Consider the following 25,236-nt stretch of genomic DNA (forward strand, 5'->3'; position numbering starts at 1 on the left):
CGACTAGCAGTTAGTGAACACCTAAGCAATGAGATACAATGATTGGGGAGTATTCGTATGGTATTTTGTTTTAGGACAAGCAAAGTGTCTTAAATAATAACACTCGTTCGGGCGTCCGCTTATGAATCCCGGCGAGCTTCGGACAGGAGCAAGTTAGAGTAAGATTTTGCGGCCACGGCCACGTACAGGTTATAAATCGTCTAACGAGCGGCGCAATATTTGGCACACTTATCAATCGGTCCCACGTGATCCGTTTGAGCAAACATGTTACTGCACGCGCATAGCGCCTGCTGTCCAAATGATGGAGGTTTTTAGGGGTAGAAGTGTAACACAATCGCATTCTACCAGAGCCGGAGGTAATGTAATATCACTACTCACTATCGGAAGTAAGATGGCCGCGCGCGCGCATTACACGTTGCTCTCATTTTTGCTCGACTGTTGCAGGTGTTTTGGTGTTAGCGAGGTGTACGAACTAACCGTGGCACCCTGGGACTCTCCACCATCCCCACCACCCACCGGATTGAACCCATCAACGACGATAATTTTCCGATCCGTCGGGTGGACGGTGTTTTTCCTCCTACCAAAACCCCCATTCGGTGAGGAGTGTTCCGTGAGGTTCACGAGCAGCGGCAACGTGTCACTTCGCGTCTCTGGCACACCGCCATAACCGGCTGTAGGTTCACAAGCCGCTGTCAACTTGATCGGGACCAGAGGTTTGCAGGATCTGGCCGTTAGCGGCGGTGAGCCGGCCTGCTCGGCAAGGTCCTTCGAGGGGCCAGTCTCGTCGCTGTCGCCTTTCCCGTAAAAGACGGGAAAGTGCGACTCCAGCAGACCGGCCTTGATCGAGCCAGACGCTGCTGCGGGTATCGCTTGGCCGGGAAAAGCTTTATTATTGTCCTCATTGTCTGTCCGGAATGGTGGTGGCGCTGCCGATTGACTTGGTTTGCTAAACTTGAAGACATTAAACGACGTGTATTTGTAGTTATAACACTCTCGGTGGTTGAACTTCTGGCAGCACGTTCCGGAAGGTGCGCTGCGACACGGACACGTTGGGCAGGTCGAGGTACACCGAGTCGCCAGGACACCCGCATCACTGGCGGATGTTCCCGTGCTCTCGCTGACGCTACCACTCGCATCTGCTGCCATTTTGATAGTCCTGCTTGGATCAGCGAACACATCCGTCACACCGGTTGCGAGTGGCGGAATGTCCTTCTCACTAATGGTGGCAAGCAAACCATTCTCTTCCTGCACATTCACAGCCGCCTGTTCGTTGTCGTAGCTGTCAAGCGTGGTGCTTGATCCTGACGACGGGTGGTTGAGCACGAAGATTTTCCCCATCCGCTTGTACTGGTAGATGGTGCGTGCGTCTTCCGCGCACGTGGACAGGTTGCCGCTTACTTTCGGTGTCCGCCGGAGCACCTTCGGTGTGTGGAGTTGCGATTCGGCACCAAGAAGATCACCACTCCGATCGAGCGATCGCCCCGCACGGGGATCCTTCCCATTTTCCATGCCCTTATCCGGCCCGCCGGCCATGCAGATGGACATGCTCGCGCGCGAACTGATGCTGGACAGCTCGGACAGGCTTTCCGGGCTGGCGAGCGGCGCCATACCGAACCAATCGTCGTGTATCAGGTCCACCTTTTGTACCTCGTACGAGTTGCGCCGGGTAACGCCCAGGGACAGGTTGTCGGAGCGGTTGAACAGCGGCGGCTGGGGCACCGAGCCGGCCGGTGTGGTAGGTTGAAACATGAGGTACATATCGTTCCGCGTAGGATTGGCCGAGGCGATAAAATTCAACGTCTTCCCGGCGCTGCCGCTGGTAACCGAAGGAACACGGGTGGCGGCCGCCGGTGCCGGCGCTGCCGCGTTTTGTACTTCCGCTAAGATCACAGTTGTCACCTCGCTCGGTCCGGAGAGGCTCTTGGGGATGCCGCTGTCGTCCACCAGGCTGGACTGGGCGCTGCGCTGCCCGAGCACGCTGTCCGCGATTGAGGAGGCTTTCGACACGTCCGCGGGCGGTTGACCACCGGCTGCTGACGGGTGCAAGGACTCGCCGCGGTACAGCTGCAGCAGTTGCATGTTGGTGAAAGAAGTTTCCAGACAGATCTTATGTTGTGCGACAGGTGAGGCGAGATTGGGTTGTGGGGGTTCGCTTACGGTTGGCTGGTCTCCGGTGGCCACTGAGCCGTCGCCAGCATCCGGCGGGATCGGACGGTTCGCACTGATGAACTGCCGATGAGGTTTTTGTGGCCCGATCGACGCCACGACCTGCGAAGGATGGAACAGATTGAAGGTCTTTCAAGCGAACGCCAAACTAGGAATATCTTAAACATACTAAAATAAATACATATATACATACTCAAACAACATAGTAACAAGATCACTAATAATCCTTTTCAGATCCTTTCTCCCTCACGATGCCGTACGCGGAACCAATGGATACGAGTTATGTACCGATAGCGATACCAATAAAACGTAAACGAGGCTCGACTAGACAACGAAAAACCCTGCGTAAGCTAATAGCTCCACGGGATGTCTATCGTAAACCGACCGGAATAGTCATATCCCATAAGAACTGCGCCTGTGTACGGAAAGTTACAAAACTCGTGCTGGTCGTGGTGTGCATTGCGGCCATATTATCAATCTACAAACACTCCGAGTCCCTGCGGAACGAACTGGCGGAACATTATCATCAGTCATTCGAGAGGCTTTTGTTCGAATCTAACACGTTGTGCTCGCAACGGCACGTCAATTTTACGCCACTACTGGAGGCATTCGACAGCAAAGTCGTCGGACAGCGCCATCTCCGCAAAGATCTCATTCGATGGTTGGAAAATGACGATATTTTGTTATATGATAGCGCCTTTTTCGTGGGAGAAACAGGAGTAGGCAAAAGCCTTACCGCCAACATCATCGCCAAGCACTATCCTTGGCAGGGAAACGTTTACTTTGTTTCGGTGAGGTTGCACACGTCGGATAGCAAACGGTATGGGGCGTTTAAGCAGGTGTTGTTTAAGATTTTGCGAGCCTCATTCCTGCATGACCATTGCGACCGCTATATGATAGTGATCGATCATTTAAACGTGGGCGATGCTAGCTTGATAGGCAGAATAAACCGTCGGATGCAGAATGTGAGCGATAGACAGCAGCTCTTTCTGCAGGCACTCTTCGTGGTTCGTGGCACAACGAATAGGCTGCGCGAGAGTTTGGTGAAGGAAGAAATGATGCACTCTCAGATCTTCGCATTTAAGCCGCTCAAAAGGATCGAGCTAGAAGAGTGCATTCGACGTGAAGCTTCCACGATTGGAATAGATTTAAGTAACAATCCATCCATCTTACAGCAAGTAGCAGATCAGGTAAATGTATCCCGTTATGGGTGCAAACCAGTTCGTGCAAAACTCAATCTGTACTATTTGCGCAAAGATAATGACGGCACCTAAACCAAGGGAATATGATATACTATAATTTACAAGATGTGATACAGACATCTGGTTTGATCGGAGATCTATCTCAAACTCAATGTTCCTAAGTTGCGTGATGTTTGTTCGACAAGGGTTGTTAGGCAAAGCCTCAAAAATCGTATTAAGTTCTTATAATTCCATTCTTGGGTCAAAGGCTAAGACCAAAATTTATATCTATATACTATTTCTATTTCTTTATATATTACACATTACTATTTTTCCAAAAAATATTTTTTGCTTGCTGATTGAATTTTTTGAAGTTTCTTTGTTTTCTAATTTTGAATATTTTCATATAAAATGACTACAATTATGCACTATAAAACAGACAAATTGCACTGCTATATGCTCAATCTTTCACTCCTTCAATTTACGTAATACTATAAAATCGTTACCAGGCACAACTCACCTTCTCGAGAGCTGCCAGTACCGTATCAGGCATGTGATCCTGAATCATGACCGGTGAAATAAGAACTTCGTCGAAATCTTTATTGTCAGCCCAAATAGCTTGATACACAGGATCACGTTTTTTCAGCATTTGTCTAGTGTTATGTAAAAATAGACGATAAGGAAGGAAAGCATGTGCCATTAGTTGAATGTACATAAATTGAACAAATACTTAAGACATATAAAGATGATTATTTTTCCATAACAAAAACTTAAGATGTTTGCCTACTCACTCTTCTTGAACTGGATGGTGTCGGACGATATGTATGATACGACCGGGCGGATAAAGCGGATGATGCAGAGTTAGTGCGATTGAGTTGTCGTTTGGGTGCACAGTGCTCTGGCGGGCGCTGTTGCGGTCCTGTTTGTACCGCTGGACGTTCGAGTCCTTAGTCGACATCATCATGACGGACGTTGGCTCGGGGCCACAGCAGCAACAGATCACGGAGCAGGCGATCGTTTTCCACTTTGGGTCGATGCTGCGCTGAATCGCGTTGATCAGGTCGGCTCGCAGAGCTTCCATCTGGTAGAGCCCGATCCGTGGCACAACATCTTTTCCCACCACGACTGAGGTGATGAATGATTTGCTGTACTCCACCGCGGGCATGCTATCGATAAAGATAGAAAAGAATAGATAACCCAGTGAGCAACGCACAGGTAGTGCAATATATTGGGAAACAGATAGTACCTTAGAAGCCCACCCGGTGGCGAGTAACTGTAACAGTGTAACACATCGTACTCCTGCTTCATCAGGATGGCCAGAATGGCTGCTGTACCGGCACCGAGCGAATGGCCTACCAGTATCAGGCCGAAACCCTGCGTTCCCCGTGCAGGGTTGTGTTTAAGAGCACGTTGGATGAGGTTCTCTTCTTCCAGCTTCTGCTTGATATAGATAGCCGCCTGTACCATGCCCTTGTGACCAAGCCAGTCCTCGCGAGGTGGATTTAATGGAAGCGGCTCGCCTTCCGCGTTCAGATCGGTAAGCACATCCTTCATGCTGAGCGTGCCCCGGATGCTGATGACGATTTTGTTATAGTTGTAATCGATCGCAACGAAGAAAGGCGTTTCGGCGATATCGACGTGATATGTTGCATAGATCACCTCCACCTGTAAGAGATAGCCGAGCATAAATCAATGGGATGCTGATGACAATGGAGGTCGCTGCCATGGAAACCAATATGGCTTACCTCACCCAACTCGAGCATCTTTTTTAATGCAGCGTAGTTGCAGAAGCAGCAATTATCATCCACAACATCAACGGTGTTACGCCTGCAAAAGCAGTATCGCAATTCGGAAGCCAATTGACACACGCCGGTGCTCGAGTGGCTCATCAGGTACATGGGCCAGCCATATGCACCTAGCGCGAAATACATGTAGCGAATAACCGCCTGTACGTGGGATCGAAAGGACATTTGTTTATTTAGAATGATATGATCCCCTGAGGAGAGAAATAAATCGAACACCTCACCTGGAAATGATCGTAATCTCTGGAATCGTTAAGTGCTAGAAACTGGGTAGTTGCGGTAATAGGTACACCAGACAAAAACTTATGCGTGCCATTTTTTTGCTGCAATAAGAGGGATTTGACACGAGAATTATTGATCCAATTGCATGATATTGGTCGATGTATGTTTCCCCAAACAATCGTTACCTGTCGGACTATAACATCGCGCTCGAGCTTCTGGAACTTCCGGAGCAGAACTAAACCAGCCACCACATCCGACGGTACTACATCCAGGTCGCGAAAAAAATCACTCAACAACCGGGCGATGTCCGTGAACGAGTTGCGACTACGATCGCTGTTGCCCATGCAGCAGAACAGCAACCGACACCGATGATCCCAGCTATCCTGGTAAGCACGGATCACTTTTCGCTGACGCCAGTTTCGACTACGGCTGCCACTTCGTTTGTAGTTAAACCGGGACTCGGATTCTCGCATCGAACGTTGGTACTTCTTCATCTTCACCCACGATCGACCGGCCGGATCGAACGTGCACCAGACGGTGGTGATCATGCTCAGAATCACGAACAGGTTGCAGGCGATTGCGGCCAACACCACCTCCTTTGGTTCCTCCGCAGGACACGTGATGTAGTTGTCTCGTAGCCAAATGATACCTAGCGTCAGCAGGCTGATGTCGACTAGCATTAGCAGCACGCGAGCGTACAGAAGGTACTGCATGGAAGCACGTGGCTCGGTGTCTAGGATGCTGCCACGCATTGAAATGACGCAAATGGATAGCTCCAAGCACATGCATACTAAAAATGCGAGCGATATTGTCAGCCATTGTGGTGGGATTTATATTCAATTTATTCGATATTAATTTTGCTACACTACTGATAGCTAGTGAGCGTTGACTTACCTGCCAGCAGTACCATGTAACCGAGCTGGAAGTACCAAAGCTGTAGAATGCAATGTTCCGTTCGGTCAAAATGGAATGTTAGCGTCATCACCAAGAGCACGACGAGCCTAGTGAATTAGGATGCCAATTTGAATAATAAGGAACAATTATTAGCAAGTGAGTACTAGCAGCTATACGAGTACTCTACTGAATGAAAATGAGGTCACATTAACCATTATATATTTGGCAAGTTATCATAAGTATCGGCAGTTCCTTCTAACGTAAAAGAAGGCATAATTTCTTACCATATGAAATGTATGACAAGCAAGAACAGCCCAGGAACTACGAGATCGTCCGATCCTACGGACCACCGCCGTTGAAACACAACTATACCAGGCATCTGAAATCGATAGAGCATTTTAATAGAACCAAATCAGAAAGTAGGGCAAACATTCGTCGAAAGTAATGCAAAGAAAATCAATTAGATCATCCTGCCCTACTTCGTTTCTTGGAAACTAGGATCGGTTGAGCAAATGTTACTACTCTCAATGCTGCGGTATTTTACAGTTCACTTTTGGTTGTTTTTTGGAATCGATCGTACTATCCTGTCCCCAAAATGGCTTCTTCCCGTGCAGACTACGGTTCTGCAGCAAATTCCTCCGTGGATAGTTGCAACATTCAACTGACATTGAGAATGTGGAGTGCGTCTTCCGCATAGCCCGGCCTTCGAAGCGACAAATTGATTGCTGTGCTATTTTCTTTTTTTTCGTTATGTAGCCCACTGCCATCGTAAAGCGGGTCGCGTAGCCTCGGCTTTACTAGGCGACATTACAACGAAAAAGGTTTACGAGCCGTTGTAAACCATGACATCATCCTCCTATGCGCCTTATAATGGGCCATGTCGCGAGATTGCCAAACACCCGGTGGGCATTACGGCATGTGGCCACACTTCGATTTGAGTGAGCTTTTTTTGCGTGTTTTTTTTTTTTTGACTACGAAAAACGAGAACACCCTGCAAGGCGTCCTGACGTTCTCTGGAAGCCTCCAAAAAAAACCCCATTAGTGTGCACTTTATCTACTGCTGCACTAATCTTCCACCACAGGCGAACGAGTCGTTTCCGCCTTTTTCCCAACCGAAGCGTCAAAAGCGCGGCCCGTTTTTTATGACGAAAACGAATGTGAAGTCCTTAAAAGCGCTGGCAGCACACGCGAGACTGACGGTTTTTACGGTGTAGAACCATGCCGGAATATGCCCTCTGGTTCTTCTGCTGCTGCTGCACCGCGAAGGGTGTCGTTTTGGTGAACGAATTCACAAACCGGAGAAGGGCCGGAAATTGCACTCATCTATCTGAAGGCGTTCCCTGCGTACGCCATTAAAATGCAAGCAGTTGATCCTGAAGGTCCTTTGGCAGACATTAGCTCGCTTGCAGCAGCAGCAGCAGTAGCAGCGTTTTGTTCAAGATGTCCCCGTCAAGGTAGGCGTCTGCCCAACAAGCACACTTCCGGGGGCAGTTCCGGTGGCGAGATAAAGCTGTCAGGTGCAAGACGACAAAACGTCGGACGTCAGGTAAGTGGCAAGTACTTACCGCGCAAAGTCCGAACCGGTGTGTGTGTGCCGGGTTGATAGCGGGTGTGATGATAGCAGGCGACCAAGCCGAGAAGAAGCCGCAGGTGTGGAGAAGGTTGATCGGGGTTGGCGGCGGAGGCTTGGAAAGCGGTGGCCAGGAAAGTAGTGTGCGACCCGTTGGCGTCGGTCTACGGTGTTAGCATTGCTTCCCGCGGTACCACGGCTACTACTGCTGGCGTGAGGTCCTTCGCCAGGACTTTGGGTGTTTGGTTGGAACGGTTCCACCACCGGACACCGCCGGCCATGAGCTACCGAACCTTGCTGCTCCGGAACCAGCTCTAGGGTGTCGTTTCCACAAAGCACGCACCCCTCGCAGCCCACACGCGCCCTTTTTTCCCCCCCAACACCGTCGGTGGCACTGACACTCGCGCAACACAACCAACCAACCCCCTTTCTCGCGGTGTTTGGGAATGTCGTGCTCTTGTGGGTGGTTGGGAGGGGGTTGGTGTGGGGAAACCAAACAAGGGATACGGTGCTGGTTCGGGTGCTCCCGGCGGTTCACCCTTTTTCCGTACGCGTCCCCCGCGCGACGAAAAACAACAACAACAAAAAAACGGGAAAAAATCGGAAAAGAAAAAAACAACAACTCCCGGTTGTGCGGGGCTTCCAAAGGCAGGTCTCCGCACTGGCGCGACGCCTGGCCCGGCACCGTCGTAGCCCAATCCGTTTTCGGGTAGGGATGTCACTGAGCGAGATTACGGGAAAATCGCCACCGCGGTCGCGGTCACCCGTACCGAGCGGGCACACATGGCACCAATACTAATGCGCGCGCGCGGGTGACGAGAGTGCGCACAACTGCACACTGTGGATCAACAATAATCCGGCGTCGGGATGGCTCCGGCCGTGGTTTTCCGGCCCCGCTACGGCAGGACACACGCTTGTTCGTTTTCGCGTCACACCAATACCACGCAACCCGAGACTTTCGCCCTGTGGGTGTTCTCTTATCGCGCACGTTCGTCCTACTGGCATGTCTTCGGGGTTTGGTTTGTAGCGTGGCGTGGTGGGTTTTTAAAGTGCGAGCAACAGCCGGGATAATGTGTGTTCGACCGCGACACACACCCACACACACGGACATGGTTGTGGCGGAAAGGACTCCGGTTTCGGGGCAGGTTCCCTTATCTCGCGGACCTGCGCCTTGTTCGGCATGCCGCTCGCGTACCTTTTTGGGGAGATTCGCTCGTGTTCACGCACACGCCGCACCGAATAACGGTCGAATTGAAAAACGTGCCACTGATTGCATGTGTGGGTGGGGAGGGAGGACAAAAGGGAAACGTCGAATTGACGCCAGCCAACGAAAAAAAAAAAAGCTGAAGCAGATAAATTAGATATTATCCATCATTTGTATCAACTCTCACGGACGCGCCCCCACCTTGGGGTGGGTGGCAGCTCAGGATGAAGTAATAAGATGTGACCGTGCGTTGATGAATACACCTCCCCCCCCCTCCACCCATCCCTCTCCTCCATTATGTAACTGTCCCAACGTGGGCTCATCCACGCCGCGACCTTTTAATATTCCATTCGAGGCTTCACGCGAACGTGGCGATGCGTGGCGGCTACTGCTTCAACGGCACGAATGAAAAGGGGCGAAAAAAAGGTCATAACTCACGCTAATCTGGCATAAGACTCGGCTGTCACCCACGCACACACCCACCAACACCCACACACCTGGGGTGGGTCTTGTAGCCATGAATGAAGGCTTGTGAGATTTTCCGGATACCCGCGTTGGAGTAGCTTTGACACTTTGCCATTCTCTCGCCCATCAGTGTTGGTGTTTTTGATCTCGCTTGTATGCGTGCGTGAAGGAGGCTCCCGGAAGGGAGTGTCGGTTGGGTGGGACACGCGGGAAAACTCTCGTCGCGCGCTCTCGTTGCGGTGTACGGCGCATGAGCGCAGGCAGCTCGGTACAGAAAAAAAAACGAAAGGAAAAACCATCAACACGCGGAGAGGAAAAACCCACAGCCAGCGGTTGCCTCGGTACGTGCTCGGAAATAGCGCTACAGTAAACAGTTGCTGTGTTCCGACGCGAGGCAGCGAATGATAGGGATGGGGGGTGGGGGCATGCGGTGGCAATGGAAAATGGAGGAGCGTGTACCGGTGGCGAGAGGTTTTCCCTCGCCGTTTTTTTTCTCGCCCGAACGGTCCTTCCCCGTCCAAGTAGTCCTTGCGTACATCGCCAAGTTGCCGAGTTCCCGACACCGACGACACCGAGAAGGGTGGCTTGAATTGATTAAACAGCCGCGGTTGGGAAAACTCGGCACGGTTGCGAAACATTTGTCCCAACTGCCTCTACCAGGGCTTGCCTCGGGGCGGGAAGGATTAACTTTGATTTAAAGCAAGGAGCTTTACCGCTGATTAGGGTCTACCCAACTGATAACGACTCTCCCATCTGTGGTAACCCTCCGGACGGTATCGATTGCGTGTCTTTAGGAAAATTGCCTTCATCGGTAGCGGGAAATGAGCTCAAGCAAATGATGACATGCTTGTACGTTTATCATTTCATAACGCAATGGCCAAAGTCCGTGGAAATGAAATCATTCCGAGCACTGGCGATAAGGAGATCCTCCGAAGAAAGAAAAGAAAAACCGTTGTTGGAATGTCTCAACGACAACTTGAAACACACTAGCGGACGTCGCAAGCCGCATGCGTATAGGTTCTTAGACCTCTCACAAAACCATTCAAGACACTTGCTTTCTTACAAACTGCTTTATTACTGTATCACTAGATGGAACATGCAATTCGGTGGTTTGGCACGGTTCGAGATGAGAAGCTTACCCGCTGTGTGGTTTTGTCTTGTCGTGTCCGCTAACTGGCAAAGGATAATGGATGCTTGGATGGAGCTGTCAGGCTCTCAACTATCCGGGAACAGCTCCCGAGCTGAGCGAAGACCCCACAACGTGCGGTGGCGCTGATGTTGCTTTGATTGGCGAAATTTCGTGTCCGTCCCATGCAACCAGTCAAGATACCCGAACGTCCCGAAACACTCCGTAAACCTGCAGAACGAAGACAGTTGAATGGTGAAGGTCGCCCTAGCGCACCCACCCGACGTTTCTTACTTTGCGTGGTGGTAATCATGGTACTCGGAGCTCGGAAACAGCGGCAGATGATAGCCACAATGATCACGTATCGTGTTGAAGATGACAAGCGGGAACCAGATCGCGGTGGTGAAGATGTGCGCCTTCATCAGCTGAATGCCGATCATCGGCGGTATCATGTTACTGATGATGTGCTCGATCGGGTGACAGTACATAGCGGTCCAGGCGAACGGGGCCGTCCACTCGTGGTGCCGCTTGTGGATCATCCTGTAGAGTGGCTTGATGTGAAGGAACCTGTGCACGTAGTAGAACCCAATCTCGGAGAAGATCACGCAAACGACCAGATCACGCAGGATCACACCGAAGCCGGGTAGCACGCGTACGTCCGGCACGGAACCCTTGATGGTGGCGTGATACCCGACGTACGTCAGTGGGATCCCGACCACGGTCTGGTTGAACAGGATCGTCTTCATCACCCGCAGGAGGTCAGACCACGCGACAGGTTCGTTCCGGCCCGGTTGCGTTTTGTAGCGCCGCAAAAACGCCGGCTTGTTGGTGATGTCCATCAGCACGAACAACCCGCCAACGAGCCAGAAGAACGTGTGCACGTAGAGCGTCAACGCCCACGGGTAGAGGAAATCTGGATCGTCACCTGCGCAATAAAGCAAGATTACGGCCGATGACTGAGCGGCAATTGAACACGCACTTTTGCCAATCATCTCGTACCGATTACGTCTAGCAGGGAGTTCCACTTTTGATCCACCACTGACCCAATTTGGGCGCTAACGTTCAGGATCGTATCCATCGCGCGGGAGGCAGCAAACGCCACGGTCTGAAGTTCGTACCGTACTAGCCGGAACTGTAACCTGCTGGGGCGCTTTTTTGTCATCCTGTGCCGCGGGAAAGGGCTTGGATAAACGGCGTAAAGCTTAGATGCCGAAATAAACACACAACACACACCCCAGCGGCTTTACGATAAGATAACACGAGGTTAGATTTATCTATATTTCGATCCCGAGCATGATTTAGTGGTTTCCGACTTTGGGGTGCTGTTGACATGCCCGCGATGCCATCATCGTTCGACGCTTACGTAACACGCTCGGAAATTGGACCCCACAAAAAGGATTGCCCTGGCATTCCCGAGCGCCGATAGTGCCGATAAAACACACTATGGATGACGGCAGATAATAGATATCAAATGAGGATTAATTTCAAAGCATAAGTTATTTGATTTACTAATGAAATTGGAAGATTCCTTGGACGGCTGATTAGATCGATCTTATCACACCTATACTCGCAAACCTTTAAGCGCTGGTAAACGCGCACGTATCGCATTTTTCCATGTAAGGTGCAGGAGAAAGCCTGAAATATGGTTGAATCATTGCTTTGATGTTGTGAGCAGAGTGATTTGATAAGCCTGAAATGTGGCAAAAATGCTTCCTCACCACCTAACGAACGCTAATGCGAATCTTCGTATGGTTTATGGACGAATAAGCGAACATACCCTTGAAGTCGTTCAAAATATTACCTATCTTGGGTCGAAAGTCAGCACTTACTTGGGTGCTGGAACTTAAGATGATCTTTTTTAATCCTAACGAAATACTCTTAGCGACCTTTTTGGGGCTGAATGCAAGGAAGGACAATCGAGGAGTTATTGCAATGACGAGCTCTGTGAGCTGTACTCCTGCGGAGTTTAACAAAGCTAAACTTTTAGTACATATGTTTTAACTATTTTCTCTCTCTCTCTACGAATTACAAATGAGAGCTTTTATACAAAATTTTAATATAATACAAGAGTATTCTCTTTACAAAAACTTTACATAATACAGATTAGATAAAATTTTATATGATGGATACTTTTTATTCGTTAAACAATGATATTTATTTGATGTAGCCAACAATACAGTAACATAGTTCAAAGATTTCAAACGAAAAATAATTTTTTTCAACCCGGACCTACCCAAATAAAAATTAGAAGCCTTTAATCTTGGCTTCTTAATTATATCCTAATATGATCATAAACATGAATCATTTGGAATGGATTTTTAAATATTTAAACTCAATAAGTGGTGGCTTATGTCAAAAGTGCGTAACAGCCTTTTTATGTACAACACGTATGATCTTACGTCCTTTTTATCTTATTACGAATGTATTATGGTGAATACGACAGGTCCTATTTGTCGATGAAGTCCAACTGTTTCTTCCTGGAACACATTTTTTATTTTCTTTTTCTGATTCTGTGAGTATTGATACTGTTGATTTTCCAGAGATTTTCATTTCATGCACACGATCATGAATATGTAGGATCACTCTCATGAACACCGTATTTTTATATGTTGATGAGTGCTCAAAATGGTACTAGCGTGATGAATGGGTACTCCCACTAAACCTCCTACATAATACATTGGACAAGCGTTTTTTTAGAAGTTTTATTGATATGCTGATTTTACTCTCTCTAATGAGAGTCTATCTCCCTTTCCCCTAACTCGCCACTGGAGTGCTTGAAAGGGTGCTCTATTTTTATTACAGAGCTCATCGTTTTTGACCGCAGTTCCGAAATGAAAAGTTCATCCGATCGACACGACGATCATTCGCAACAGATGAACTATCTGCACTCAAAAAGAGCGACGATCGTTAACGCAGAAATAACAGCACGCATAAGCGCACCTTCTCATGCGCTAATAAGTAATAGAATTTTTTTATTTTTTTATTACACTTATTATTATACTTTTTATTTTTTTATTACATTTTAATTTTTTTATCTATGCATAGGTAAAACAATCAACTAAGTTGAAAATTGAAATTTGTTTATTGATAGAAATTGGAATTTAATGTGGTCTAATTAGCAAGCTTATTCTGCTCTGAGAAAAAAGAAAAAAAAGTGCCTTAAGTTTGTGAAAAATTTCGTTGAAGATACGTATTTGCGCTCATTGCTTTAATACGTTGAGCGCGTTGTCACCCAAATATGGATGACAGTCGTATTTCTTGTGAATGAAAACGTGACCCATATATGGGTGACGCTATTTTTTGTGTTTATTTGAATGATTCCTGTAAACTCTTTATTTGAAGAAATCAAGGGATTAAATAAAAATGATTTTTGTTTATAATTTTTTTTTAATTTTAAATATCTATAATTGAAACCCTTTTAAAAGCTTATTCAGGCAGGTTGTTAACATTTCGTTTTGGAATCAAACTACTCATTTTGAAGAGATTAAAAGAAAGTTCAATTTGTAAAGAGCTGTGAATCCAGACATAAATCTTCAGAAAACTTTTATTGGGTTATCGAACGAATTATGGTAACAATGCAATCGTTTTTGAACTAAAACGATTAAATACACAATGTTCATAAACGATACTAAATTGAAAATGTATTATTATTATTATTATTATGGTTTATAATTTTTAAATAATGAATAGATTGTTTATATCGACATAAAAGGACAGCCACTTCTTAAACGATTTTTTTTATTAATGAAAAGCGAAAGTAATAAAAATCTCTAGAAAAGCTAGTCAATTATATCGATCGTTCTAAATAAGAATAATTTGTCATTATAAAATCATTTTCATCATCGTTCAGAAATTGAACGATGGTGAAAAACTGGTGAAACAGGTTAAATTAAATCATTTTCACCCGTTAACAAAAAATTGAAATGCATTGAAATGTGATTTGGGCTGTCATCAAAATCATGCCAAAAGGGGTACAATTGCTCCTTGTGATGTTTGTTTGAGGCATTTGGAATATATCACAATAAAGCAACTAAAGAAGTAAATTATTCCGCTCACATCAATACAGCAGAGGAACGTTAAGATTAATGGTTCTTTACTTTTATTTATTTATCATCTTCCATTAATCAAAACAAATGCTTAGTTTTTGAGCTAGCTTTGGTGCTGATGAAATCATCATCAAACAAAGTCAAACATAGTGGTCACATGAGCTTTAAAAACTTCGAAAAGAACTGTGTGAAACACGGAGCATAATTCATTTGCTGGTCATATACAAAAAGTGCATCATGAGTAAAGTACCAATTCGAGATCCAACCATAAAAATCGTACCATCTAAGGAGCTGCGAAAGTTCATTGGCTGCACACTGGAAATATCCCCATCAACGCCCTCTTCGATACGGGACATTCATACCGCATTCAATACAAGCAAGAAAGGCAAACCTGCCATCAAATTGGGCACCAAAAGTCGCGACAAATTTACGGAAGGAACCGGGAAGTTTACCGAAAGAGAGCTCAGTCTTATAAGAAAATTGGTAACCGACGATAAGAATGTCCATGGGCTCGAATACACCAGCTTTCCGGTACAAGAAGACCAAATAGCGGACTCGCAACCCAATGGGACACTATTAACCCGCAGTGATATAAATTGGCTTTATGCAATGCTGAACCAAATGCGTGAGACTGACCAAACTGTCCCGTTTCTACATGAGCTATTAAGCGGAAGCACGATTCGGTTACCAGAGAATCCCACACAGGAACGGAATCCGGAACTTGAGGCGCGTTGCCAGCGGTTGAGAAAGGAGCAAGCGGACCGAGAGTACCAGCGGATGACGAAAAATGTCGACAGTGTCCGTAAGCACATGCCAGAGGACACGATAAGCTATCAAAGTAACGATCACTCTACGAAATGATACCGTGAACAGCGTATTTAATTATTTTCTTTTCGTTCTTCCGTTTTTTAGTGAAGCAGATCAATCGGCATATGGTTGCGGTGGCCCAATTCTTGTTTTCCGTTGCTGCTGGTTTCGCTTTCGGATTTATAGGTGTCGAGTTGATAGTCGGGCAGCTGGATTTCGGCTTTCGTTTGCTGTTAGGCATTATTATTGCGCTGATTATCGCACTGGCGGAGATCTATTTCTTGGCGAAAAAACTAAATGAAGAATACGAATTACCGCCGCCACCAGCGCTTGTCTCTAAGGAAAGGCCACCCAATGAACTGAAGACAGGACCCATAATTCGTTCGTCTGTTACCAGCGGCAAGGAGCACCACGAATAAGTTATCTCTTGTTATGTGTAGTATTTGCTGAATTTTAAATTCTTTATTTTCCTTTAGAAGAATTCTTAGCATTTTATTTTTAAATGCATGTTTGAAAACAACAAAAAAACTGAGCATTTTATTTTGTTCCCACCTTTCTAATCGGATGGATCGGGTGTACCATTCCGGTAAGGTCCGGCGGGTTCTTCTCAAACTCGGCAATCTCTGCCATGCCCTTTGCCGTGATGGCCCACAGGGTCGGATGAGCATTCTTGAACCCAGTGTACCACTGCTGAATAGTCGGATACTTCTCACCGATGTTGAACGCGATCGCTTCCAGGCACATTACCGACGTAACCAGCGGGAAGTCGGCGATCGTGAGAGAATCGCCAGCAGCATACTTCGTACCGGCGCGCTTCAAGTACGTTTCGAAAGCAGCCAACGCTATATTAAGCTTCTTCAAACCCATATCCGTGCGTTGGTAGTCGAAGAAAATCGGCGCCATAACGTAGGCCGATATTTGCGGATAAAGGAACGCTAGGTTAAAGCACAGCCGATGGTTCACCACGGCGCGTTCCTTCGGGTCCTTCGGATACAGCTCGCCCGAGGAGGCATACGTTTCGCAAAGGTACTGCAAAATGGCGTTGCTTTCGCTCAGGAAGAATCCGCCATCGTCCAACACCGGAATTTCTTTCTGCGGGTTCATCTGTAAAGGAAGCTGGGTTTAGATGATGGGACTACAAAGCAAATATTGATGAATTACGTACCTTCTCATACTCGTCGGTCATATGTTCGGCTTTGCCGTAATCAACGCTGATGTGCTCATAGGGAATATTGAGAGCCTCCAGGGCCATACGAACGGCCAAAGATGGGGGACCGTCAGATACCGCGTACAGCTTCATGTTAACGTTTTCGAACAAGCGCGAATGTAATGCCTCTGATTACTGACACACGAATGGAATGTGCGGCGAGCTGGATGGAAATATTAATACTTGAAATAAGTCATGCACATGCACGCGAAAGTACATAAAAGAAGAAACAACTCAAACCGGTTTAAATGACTGCACGAGCGATTGTGCAGGTAAAAGCAGCTAGATTGGATGCCGATAGACGTATTTATTTATAACGTCGTTAGTAAAAAAATAAACCATATACTCTTGTATGGGTGTAGCAAGCAAAGCTGGGCTGTATGTATAAGTTGCGAAAATTAACTAAATCATGTTGGGTGGGTTTTGTATTCGCGTTGGAAGTGCTGAAAAGAATCAAATTTCTCATTGCATAGATTTGATGTCTCTATGAGATAGTCCTTTTTCAAATTGAGTTTTACACTGTGAAGTCATATGATATTGCTGCATATAATAGGCTTCTTAACAAACTTAAACTTGAAACTTTAGACTTAACGCCAATACGTTTTATGGATGATATTCCGTTTTGAACATAACGTAAATGAATGATTATGAACATGTCCTTTTGTGCGACTATATATTCCTATTAATCGAAGCTTGATTAACATGTATGATAAGTAACATATAATAAATGCAAAAATAAAATGTATATAGCATGTATTATCTATTGAATATACAATTTACTGAAATAAACAGTCTGATATAACGGAGAGACATTTAAATTTATGTTGTAAAATTTTAAAGCAAAATAGAAGTATCACCTAATTTTCTTGTGATTCAACATTCATGATTTGATTTGTTTCTCAAATAAATTGTCAATCCATGAGTTCAAATCTGACTTTGTTTAGAAAATTGGAGATAAACCCGTTTGCAACATCATTTTGACAACTGACAACTCACAACTTTACACATGAAAAAAAAACGACACGCCGCGGGAGATTGCAAGAATCATTTGTGTGCAGTACAATAAATTAAATGGATTTTAAATCCATTTGAATAAGTGTGCAACTTTTGGCGGCGTAGCAAGAAAGTAAGCCGTTGATTATTTGTAGATAATACCTGGATTGCAATATAGTAAACTGTGTTCTTCAATGTTTGTTTGGAATTCATAGGACTGATCGCCAACCCGACACACAATGGACGGGCAAAACGACGAGCAGTTTTGGGCAACTCCTACCAATCAACAACAGAACATGTACGATGGATTTTCCGATAAGTCGCAAGTGCTCGATTTCCAATCGTTCGATCAATCCGGCCATCCCGTCTATTGGAATGGCGATTACTCGGCTTCGCAGAACACAGACCAGCAGTATCCCGATCCATCCACGCCCGGAGGTGCTGGCGATCCGTTCGGAACGATGCAGCAACAGTCGTCCTTCAATCAAGTTCCGTCGATATTCACACCTGGCTACGGTGGAGATAGCAATGTTGGGACTGAACCCGGCATGGGCATCGATCCGACAGAATTTGACGAACCGCCGCTGCTGGACGAGCTGGAGATCTATCCGCGCCGTATCATGGAAAAATCGCTCGCCGTGCTGAACCCGTTCCAGGGTCCGGGTGCCCTCGTCGACAGCTCGGACTACTTGTTCAAGGAAACGGACCTGGCGGGACCGATCACATTTTGTTTGACCCTCGCCGCTTGTTTGTCGATTTCCGACAGCAAAGCCCAGTTTGGCTACATTTATGGTCTGTCCGCCATTTCCGTACTCATGATGTTTTGTCTCATAACGCTTATGTGCAACGTCGTTGAATCACACGTAACGCTTTCGGCCGTAGCTAGTGTTCTCGGGTACAGCATTCTGCCGATCGTGTTTTTGTCCATGATAGGGGTGTTTGCTAGGCTGGATAATTTCTACGGCATGGTGGTGGGAGGGGCTGCCATCCTGCTTGCCACGATGAGCTCGAGTAGGATGTTTTGCACCATGACGGGTGATCCGCATCAGCGGTACTTGGTGGCGTATCCATGTGCGTTACTGTTTGCGACCTTTTCGCTGCTAGTTTTATTTTAACCCATGCTAGTTTTTTTTTATTATAGCTCTGATACTAATGGTGGCATTATCGCAATCCGTAAAAAGTGTATGAAATCTTTAACAAATTTTTAGAGCAATGCTAATAATCCATCATGAGATAAACAAATTAATCACCGATTAATTAACATACCATGTGGAACAAAAAAATAATGCATTTGTAAAAATGTATACTCAGTTCGTTTGGTCTAATAAAGGTTGTCATATATTGTAATGACGGTGGATTTTATTATTTTATTAGCGGGTAGTTCATTTGGCTAGGCTTCTTTTCTGAAAAGAAGTTTCGTAGCACCAACACTTGCCCGATGGCTATTACTAGGACGGCGACGGTTTCCATCAGTGACCACCACAGCACACGTTCGTTCAAATCTTCAGCACGCTTTCGGCCTATAATAGAAAGCAAATTTATAATCAGAACGCATGCACTTTGCTGGCCACGCATTTAACGGTACGGTACCTTGTGCCTCTCGCAAACGGTGATGGGTTTGGTAGTCGAGAATCGCGTTCAACCCTTTATGGATTTCCTGGGACGAATGTTGCAGCTGAGTCAGCACGGTTGCGTGCTCCTCGATGCCTGGTAATGGCTGCTCCTCTCCTACTTGGAAGTCCATGTAGACAATTTTGTGGGAGAACGTGGAAAACTCATTGCTGAAGCAGGCCGTATAAATGCCGGAAGCCTAACCGAAGAAAGGGGTATTGATTGAATTTTGTGCGAACGGTTAAACAGACAAACATTGGCGATCGATCCTAAGAGCATGTATATTGACACGTACCGCAGCCACGAATTGATGGGAGTCAAACTGAGTTTTGATTTGACGGTAAATAACTTCGCTTGTAGGACTCTCCAGTGTAACATCAACATCATATTTTCCTCCACTGACAACCTATAAAATGTAGAAAATTGTGGATGAATATCAGAGAAGATTGCAAAGAATGTAGCCTATATCCGGGATCGAAATTGCCGGTATTCCGGGAAAATTGCAGGCCTGAAATGTAAAGTTGGGAAAACAAATATTCTGTGCAAGGAATCAACAGGAGTTCGTAAATGTTACCAAAGGATTTATGCGGTTTTCAGTTCGACAAGTATGATCATTATTTGGCTCATGATGCTCTACTCATCTAAGCTACACGTAGCAACTGGTTCTCGAGGCCATTAGCCATACCTGAAATTCTAGGGTCGCCGTCTGGTTCTTTTGGATTTCTTCGTGGAAACATTCTCTCGCGTTTTCCGGCAGCTCGAACGTGAGCTCTACACTATTTGCTGTGGGGATCAGCAGGCAAAGCGAAATGAGCAAAATAATAGCGAAACTCCACACTGGCTTCTGGCGAGGTTTGCTTTTAGTCATTCTTGGTGATTTTTACTACTCGCCGGTGCGACGCAAATGAATGGAAAGGCTCGCGTATGTCGCAAAGATCCAAATATGCACGAAAAATGCACTTGCAGCAAGAACGTATGTTTTTCTGAACCGAATATAAAAAAATATTTTTCGTTTTCGGCACTGTTTGCTATTCTGACGGTATCTTGACCAATTTGCTCGAATGCCAACTCCGTTGACGTTTATCATACAGCAATGACGTGTGTATTTGCTAGATTTCAGGAGATTTACGTTTACATAGTAGACCCAATACTTCACTTTAAACAACCATAAACTGTAACCCACTGATAAATTGTTGCATATAAAAAGATGTGCTTCATTTCTTTTGCCAGTTATAATCGTTTGTATCGAATAATTGCATTATGCTTACTTTTGTAATGTTCATTTTAAACTTTTAGGTCTTGGTAATTTCCCAGAAGCATGATCCTTGTTATAAAATTGTTTTTTTTTTTTAAATTCAAGTTAATCATTCATAAAACCTATATAATTGAACTATCAGATAAGTTACTTATAGTTTTCTCATGTTTCTTCACATTATTTATGAATGTTTGTTCATTGTATAACAGTAAAATTGTTCCAAGATGAAGCTTAGATTGATCAGCCTATATTTTGATAAAATAACTGCAATAATTGCGGCATTACCGATGTACTTAAATGCAACATTATGCTGCAATTATTGGATTAATCTTTAAGTTCATTATGTGTGGTTGACCCTGACTCAGAAACGCCACCATCGCCAAACAGTGGTTCTGCATCCATTTTCCAATGGTCGACCACATAAGGCAACCGCTCGCTAGGAATCGTGCTCCAGTGATGTATTCGGCAACGAACACTCGCCTTCTCAAGATTGTTTATCGTGACCGTGCACACAAATTCTTTGTTTTGCTTCAAAAGATCCGGCCCTGTGATAGGTGTCTTAGGGAGCGTGATGGCACTTTCCGGAACATAGTATCCGGCTTTGCGAAGAGACACTTTAATATGCCATGGCTCGATAACCCAGGGGTGGTCCTTGTTCATCACCACTGCTAATACCATGCTTTGCAGCTTGTTCACCGTCTATAACAGAACAAAGGATAACATTTAGCAGCGTTAGATAATATCGTCGGTAAAACACTAGGATGCGTGTTTGTACCCTTTGTGCATACGCAGAGCTGTGTACTTCCGCTTCCTTCTCATCCTTTTCCATAGCATATTTAGCAACGTTTTCTGGTGTTTTGTAAACGGCTAAGCCGGGAAGAAGCAGTTTGTTGTAGGCAATGTTTGGCTTTAGTGAAACAACTTCGCCCTTGGAACCTATTCCCTCGACGAACGTAGTAAGCACTACCTCCAGGTTGGGCTTCTTAATAACGGTGGTATCCTCAATCAGATCGTATACATAATGTCGACCTCGTAGTTTACCCGGTTTTTGGTTTTTCTTGTACAGGTTTGGTGGAGTACGACGCTTTAGCACGAATGTGTTCTAAATAGAAACCGAAGGTAGTGCAAGCCGGTAAGTGTGTAAATAAAATAATGTTGCATAATCAACCGTGTTTCGTCTGAACCATAAACTTACTCTGGTGGACTGCAATAGCACAGTTTGCGAAGGGCAGAGCGATGTGCTTCTCAACATTTTCACCACGTTGCCTAGCATTTTGCGAGTTTTTCACAAAATATCGAGCTGTGTAGAAAATGCGGTTGATCTATGGGGTGTATTGCTCCAATGTTTACTTTGGTTTGCGAACTGTCATTTTTGCTAAAAGAACCTGTACGGATTTATGGGTTATGTTTATGTGAACAATTCAAAATAAGAAAAGTCACTGCCCAAGGCAAAACATTTCTCTATATTTAATCCAATAGTCAATGATAGTAAAAATAGATTAACAATAATCTTTTTTATGCTAAATATTCAATGAACTGCTTTCGTATTATTATTCAGGCTATAATCTCTTTTTGCAAATATGATGAAATTTTTGCTAATGTAATAGAAGGTGTTCAATAATATTTTAAAATTGAGATAACATTTGCTAAACGATTAAAGCTTGATTGATTTAAAAAAAATCACCTATCCTCTCAATAATGCTAACAATAATAGTGTTTTTAGGAGAATCATTAGGTGGCTCTTCATTTTACGAATAATTACTTCTTTTCGATGATAATATGGCGTCAAGTTAATTTCTGACAGTTAAGCTTCTGTGTTAAGGATCTCTGATAAGCAGCAAAAGAAAACAATACTTATTGGTGTTCCGAGATAGTAAAAAACTTGATATTTTCGTTAAATCTAAATGATTCGTTATCAATAAGTTTGGCTGTTCTTTCAGTTGTATGTTCCTAGCCAATAACAAAAATCAATATGCGCGATAAACGATAGGAAAATAGTGTTTCTTTCCTACACACGCAAAGGCTAGAGATATCGTGCTCGATTGGCTCATTCATCTCAGTGTATCGTAGAATATTTTAAGCTGCTGTTGACGGTTGCTTCTTAAGATGACTATTTACAATTTGTACATCTTCGATAAACTGGGTACACTGATGTACTATAGTGAATGGAACCGTTTGAAGCAATCGGGCATCACGAAAGATGAGGTGAGTGAGCCTTTCAAAATGCCACGTTGATTTACAAGCAGTGGGCTCATAAACTACATGTGTCCTTTCTGCAGGAAGCTAAGCTCATGTATGGCATGCTGTTTTCCATCAAATCTTTCGTCAGCAAAATATCACCCGTTGAACCGAGAGAGGGATTCTTGTACTACAAAACAAACAAATATGCACTACACTACCTAGAAGTTCCCTCCGGGTTGAAGTTGGTGTTGAACACGGACAACACATCGACCGGAATCCGGGAGTTTTTGCAAAATATTTATACGAAGGTGAGTGTTGAACGATCTCCCAGAATACGATCTGTTTCTTTGTGTTTATTAACCATGAATCTCAAATCTAATCGCTAGATTTGGGTAGAGTACGTCGTGCGCAACCCGCTATGGACAATTGGAACGCCGGTTTCGTCCGACATATTCAAGGCGAAGCTGGACGAGTTTGTGAAACAGTCGCCGCTCTATGGCTCGAAAATTATTTAATCTTGTCCAGGTGCGCACCCATATCCCATATATATAAATCAAAATATTTCTTAGTATGCCTTCTTCAGCATCCGGTATCCATCGAGCCACTTACGGATGTTGGTTGCGTGCTCTGCCCGCGCACGCTTTACTGAAGCCGGATCCTGAGGGTTTGACGCACGCAGATCAATATGGTGGGCACCCTCTGGGATTAGGACGATCTTGATGTTATCGTTATTTGAGCGCAACACACCACCGCCAGACCACGGATCAAGCAACCCATTGCTGAATACGATGTTGGTAATGCTGCGACTGCGTCAGGCGATCGAATGCGATCAACAAACAATAACAAAAGCGGTAAACAAAACAAAAAGAATGGTGAATAATATGCATAACTAGCGCTAAGTCTATGTGTTAAGTAATCTAATAGATAGCGTTACAAAAGAACCCTATTCATTCCCTTACTTACTCGAGAAACTCGCCGCCATAGTGGAGAAGTGCATTTTGAGGACGTGGATGGACGCCGTATTTCTTGAAGCATTTTTCCGAGTATTCCTCCATATTCCAGGGTTGTGGTGGGAACATATCGCTGACACCATCCGCGCACATCGGCATCACCATCTCGGTACAAGCCTGAAAATCCCAGCCCCGATCGCCAATGCCGCTGCCGTCGTACGACGAATTAATATTCAAACAGGTTGCCTTGCCGTCGTAATTGTAATAGATGCTAAGTGCGGAATGCAACCGATCGAGCAGCTCCGTACCGGTGTAGTTCTGGTCCAGCCGGCCGCAAAACTCCCGCACCGGATATGCTGGAACCGGTGCGAGAAAGTTCGACTCGTACGGGTAGTTAATCATCGCTAGATTACCATACACATCCGTCAAGTACTCGAAGAACGTCTCTGTTACATCGCTTGCCTTCGTGACGTTGGTGCAGAATTTGAACTTTTCATTCAGCATGCGCAGCCCGTCGGCGGTGGTCGAGTAGTTTTGCAGCGTCACCCAGGATCGCCGAATGTTCGCCACGCATTCCGGCTTGTACGCAAGGTTGAACACGGACGAAAGGATCTGGTTAAAAATGCCACACGGTGTCACGCCCTGAAACTGCCGGATCGGGGCCGAGGCAGCGATTGCACCCACAACCAAATGCGGGTACTTGATGCGGAACCAAGCGGCCAACATACCACCGTATGAGCCACCAAACGCGACGACCGGCCGCGATTTGGTCGTGCCATTAACAGGGTTTAAAGTACGCAATAGCAACGCAAAATCAGCCAGCGCCTGTTCCGACGTTAGGTATCCGAGGTTCTTCGGGGAGTCATACGACGCGTTACCAAACGGCAGGGAATGCCCGTAAAATCGGTGCTCGGCGAACAGCAGCGTGGCCTGGAACTTTGGTGCCAGCTCCCACATGAGGCCGGTGTTTTGGGCGAACAATTCAATGTCACCCTCGTTACCGGCGTAGAAGAAGATCGGGCTACTTGGATCATTGCTCTTCGCGTACGTGTCGTTGATCAGGTATCTGTCGGGAAAGAAATAAACATGTACATCAACTCACTGGTCTCTTCGTACTATCCTCAGACGCAAACTTACCTCAGCTTGAACGTTCCCTCGTTCGTAAATGTGAAATGATCGATGGGCACGTCGATTGTTTTAGTTTGAAACTCGTAAGCGAAGGCACCATGGTGAACTGATGATAGCCCCAAGATAAGCGCGACCCATAACGCAGCTGTCATCTCGCGGGTTGGGTGAATTGTGCTTCTGGGAGAATTGTTCCAAATGGGCGGATGTTTGTTGCGAACAGCTGGCGCACTGGAGAATTGTAACACACGCTACAAAAGCGAATTGAACAGTTAATTAGTGCACTACCAGCGTCATTGCTTTCCGGCGTATCAAATTAACAACAATCACCCACAAAAACATGCACCATAGGGCTACGCTAATTAAGATCAATTCCCATCACTAACTGCGCAAAGCCACTGGAGCAAGCTCAACGGAACTAGCGGACAGTC

At 45.6% G+C, this 25,236-nt stretch overlaps 9 protein-coding genes across 9 annotated transcripts; 3 read left to right on the forward strand and 6 right to left on the reverse strand.

Annotated features, from left to right (window-relative positions):
- Positions 1-150: 150 nt before the first annotated feature.
- Positions 151-6,644, reverse strand: LOC128728601 (diacylglycerol lipase-alpha). The gene is made up of 9 exons (XM_053822229.1): positions 6,550-6,644; positions 6,266-6,372; positions 5,557-6,161; positions 5,374-5,472; positions 5,093-5,293; positions 4,594-5,012; positions 4,139-4,513; positions 3,868-4,000; positions 151-2,268 (listed from the first exon to the last, which is right to left on the reverse strand). Exons 1-9 carry the CDS (start codon positions 6,642-6,644, stop codon positions 409-411), a joined length of 3,894 nt encoding a protein of 1,297 aa, XP_053678204.1. The 3' UTR covers positions 151-408.
- A 4,075-nt stretch (positions 6,645-10,719) lies between these two features.
- LOC128729174 (fatty acid hydroxylase domain-containing protein 2-like) lies at positions 10,720-11,708 on the reverse strand. Its single transcript, XM_053822830.1, has 3 exons — positions 11,630-11,708; positions 10,925-11,555; positions 10,720-10,861 (listed from the first exon to the last, which is right to left on the reverse strand). Exons 1-3 carry the CDS (start codon positions 11,706-11,708, stop codon positions 10,720-10,722), a joined length of 852 nt encoding a protein of 283 aa, XP_053678805.1.
- Positions 11,709-14,913: 3,205 nt separating this feature from the next.
- Positions 14,914-16,118, forward strand: LOC128728791 (uncharacterized). The gene is made up of 2 exons (XM_053822436.1): positions 14,914-15,514; positions 15,589-16,118. The coding sequence occupies exons 1-2, from the start codon at positions 14,914-14,916 to the stop codon at positions 15,900-15,902; spliced, it is 915 nt and encodes a 304-aa protein (XP_053678411.1). The 3' UTR covers positions 15,903-16,118.
- On the reverse strand, positions 15,923-17,002 carry LOC128728792 (glutathione S-transferase 1-1). The gene is made up of 3 exons (XM_053822437.1): positions 16,931-17,002; positions 16,649-16,853; positions 15,923-16,587 (listed from the first exon to the last, which is right to left on the reverse strand). The coding sequence occupies exons 2-3, from the start codon at positions 16,781-16,783 to the stop codon at positions 16,021-16,023; spliced, it is 702 nt and encodes a 233-aa protein (XP_053678412.1). The 5' UTR covers positions 16,784-16,853; positions 16,931-17,002; the 3' UTR covers positions 15,923-16,020.
- A 725-nt stretch (positions 17,003-17,727) lies between these two features.
- LOC128728279 (protein YIPF5 homolog) lies at positions 17,728-19,024 on the forward strand. The gene is made up of 2 exons (XM_053821898.1): positions 17,728-17,816; positions 17,899-19,024. The coding sequence occupies exon 2, from the start codon at positions 17,923-17,925 to the stop codon at positions 18,796-18,798; it is 876 nt and encodes a 291-aa protein (XP_053677873.1). The 5' UTR covers positions 17,728-17,816; positions 17,899-17,922; the 3' UTR covers positions 18,799-19,024.
- Positions 19,011-20,351, reverse strand: LOC128728280 (transmembrane emp24 domain-containing protein 7). Its single transcript, XM_053821899.1, has 4 exons — positions 19,980-20,351; positions 19,590-19,700; positions 19,274-19,493; positions 19,011-19,203 (listed from the first exon to the last, which is right to left on the reverse strand). The coding sequence occupies exons 1-4, from the start codon at positions 20,160-20,162 to the stop codon at positions 19,046-19,048; spliced, it is 672 nt and encodes a 223-aa protein (XP_053677874.1). The 5' UTR covers positions 20,163-20,351; the 3' UTR covers positions 19,011-19,045.
- A 439-nt stretch (positions 20,352-20,790) lies between these two features.
- Positions 20,791-21,876, reverse strand: LOC128728871 (39S ribosomal protein L9, mitochondrial). Its single transcript, XM_053822521.1, has 3 exons — positions 21,745-21,876; positions 21,325-21,651; positions 20,791-21,248 (listed from the first exon to the last, which is right to left on the reverse strand). The coding sequence occupies exons 1-3, from the start codon at positions 21,820-21,822 to the stop codon at positions 20,874-20,876; spliced, it is 780 nt and encodes a 259-aa protein (XP_053678496.1). The 5' UTR covers positions 21,823-21,876; the 3' UTR covers positions 20,791-20,873.
- A 779-nt stretch (positions 21,877-22,655) lies between these two features.
- Positions 22,656-23,659, forward strand: LOC128728370 (trafficking protein particle complex subunit 1). The gene is made up of 4 exons (XM_053821992.1): positions 22,656-22,754; positions 22,829-23,038; positions 23,117-23,255; positions 23,314-23,659. Exons 1-3 carry the CDS (start codon positions 22,656-22,658, stop codon positions 23,243-23,245), a joined length of 438 nt encoding a protein of 145 aa, XP_053677967.1. The 3' UTR covers positions 23,246-23,255; positions 23,314-23,659.
- Positions 23,296-24,960, reverse strand: LOC128728369 (lysosomal Pro-X carboxypeptidase). Its single transcript, XM_053821991.1, has 3 exons — positions 24,818-24,960; positions 23,694-24,746; positions 23,296-23,536 (listed from the first exon to the last, which is right to left on the reverse strand). The coding sequence occupies exons 1-3, from the start codon at positions 24,958-24,960 to the stop codon at positions 23,296-23,298; spliced, it is 1,437 nt and encodes a 478-aa protein (XP_053677966.1).
- Between the last annotated feature and the right edge of the window lie 276 nt (positions 24,961-25,236).

The sequence above is a fragment of the Anopheles nili genome, chromosome X, assembly GCF_943737925.1.
Source record: "Anopheles nili chromosome X, idAnoNiliSN_F5_01, whole genome shotgun sequence".
Taxonomy (NCBI): domain Eukaryota; kingdom Metazoa; phylum Arthropoda; class Insecta; order Diptera; family Culicidae; genus Anopheles; species Anopheles nili.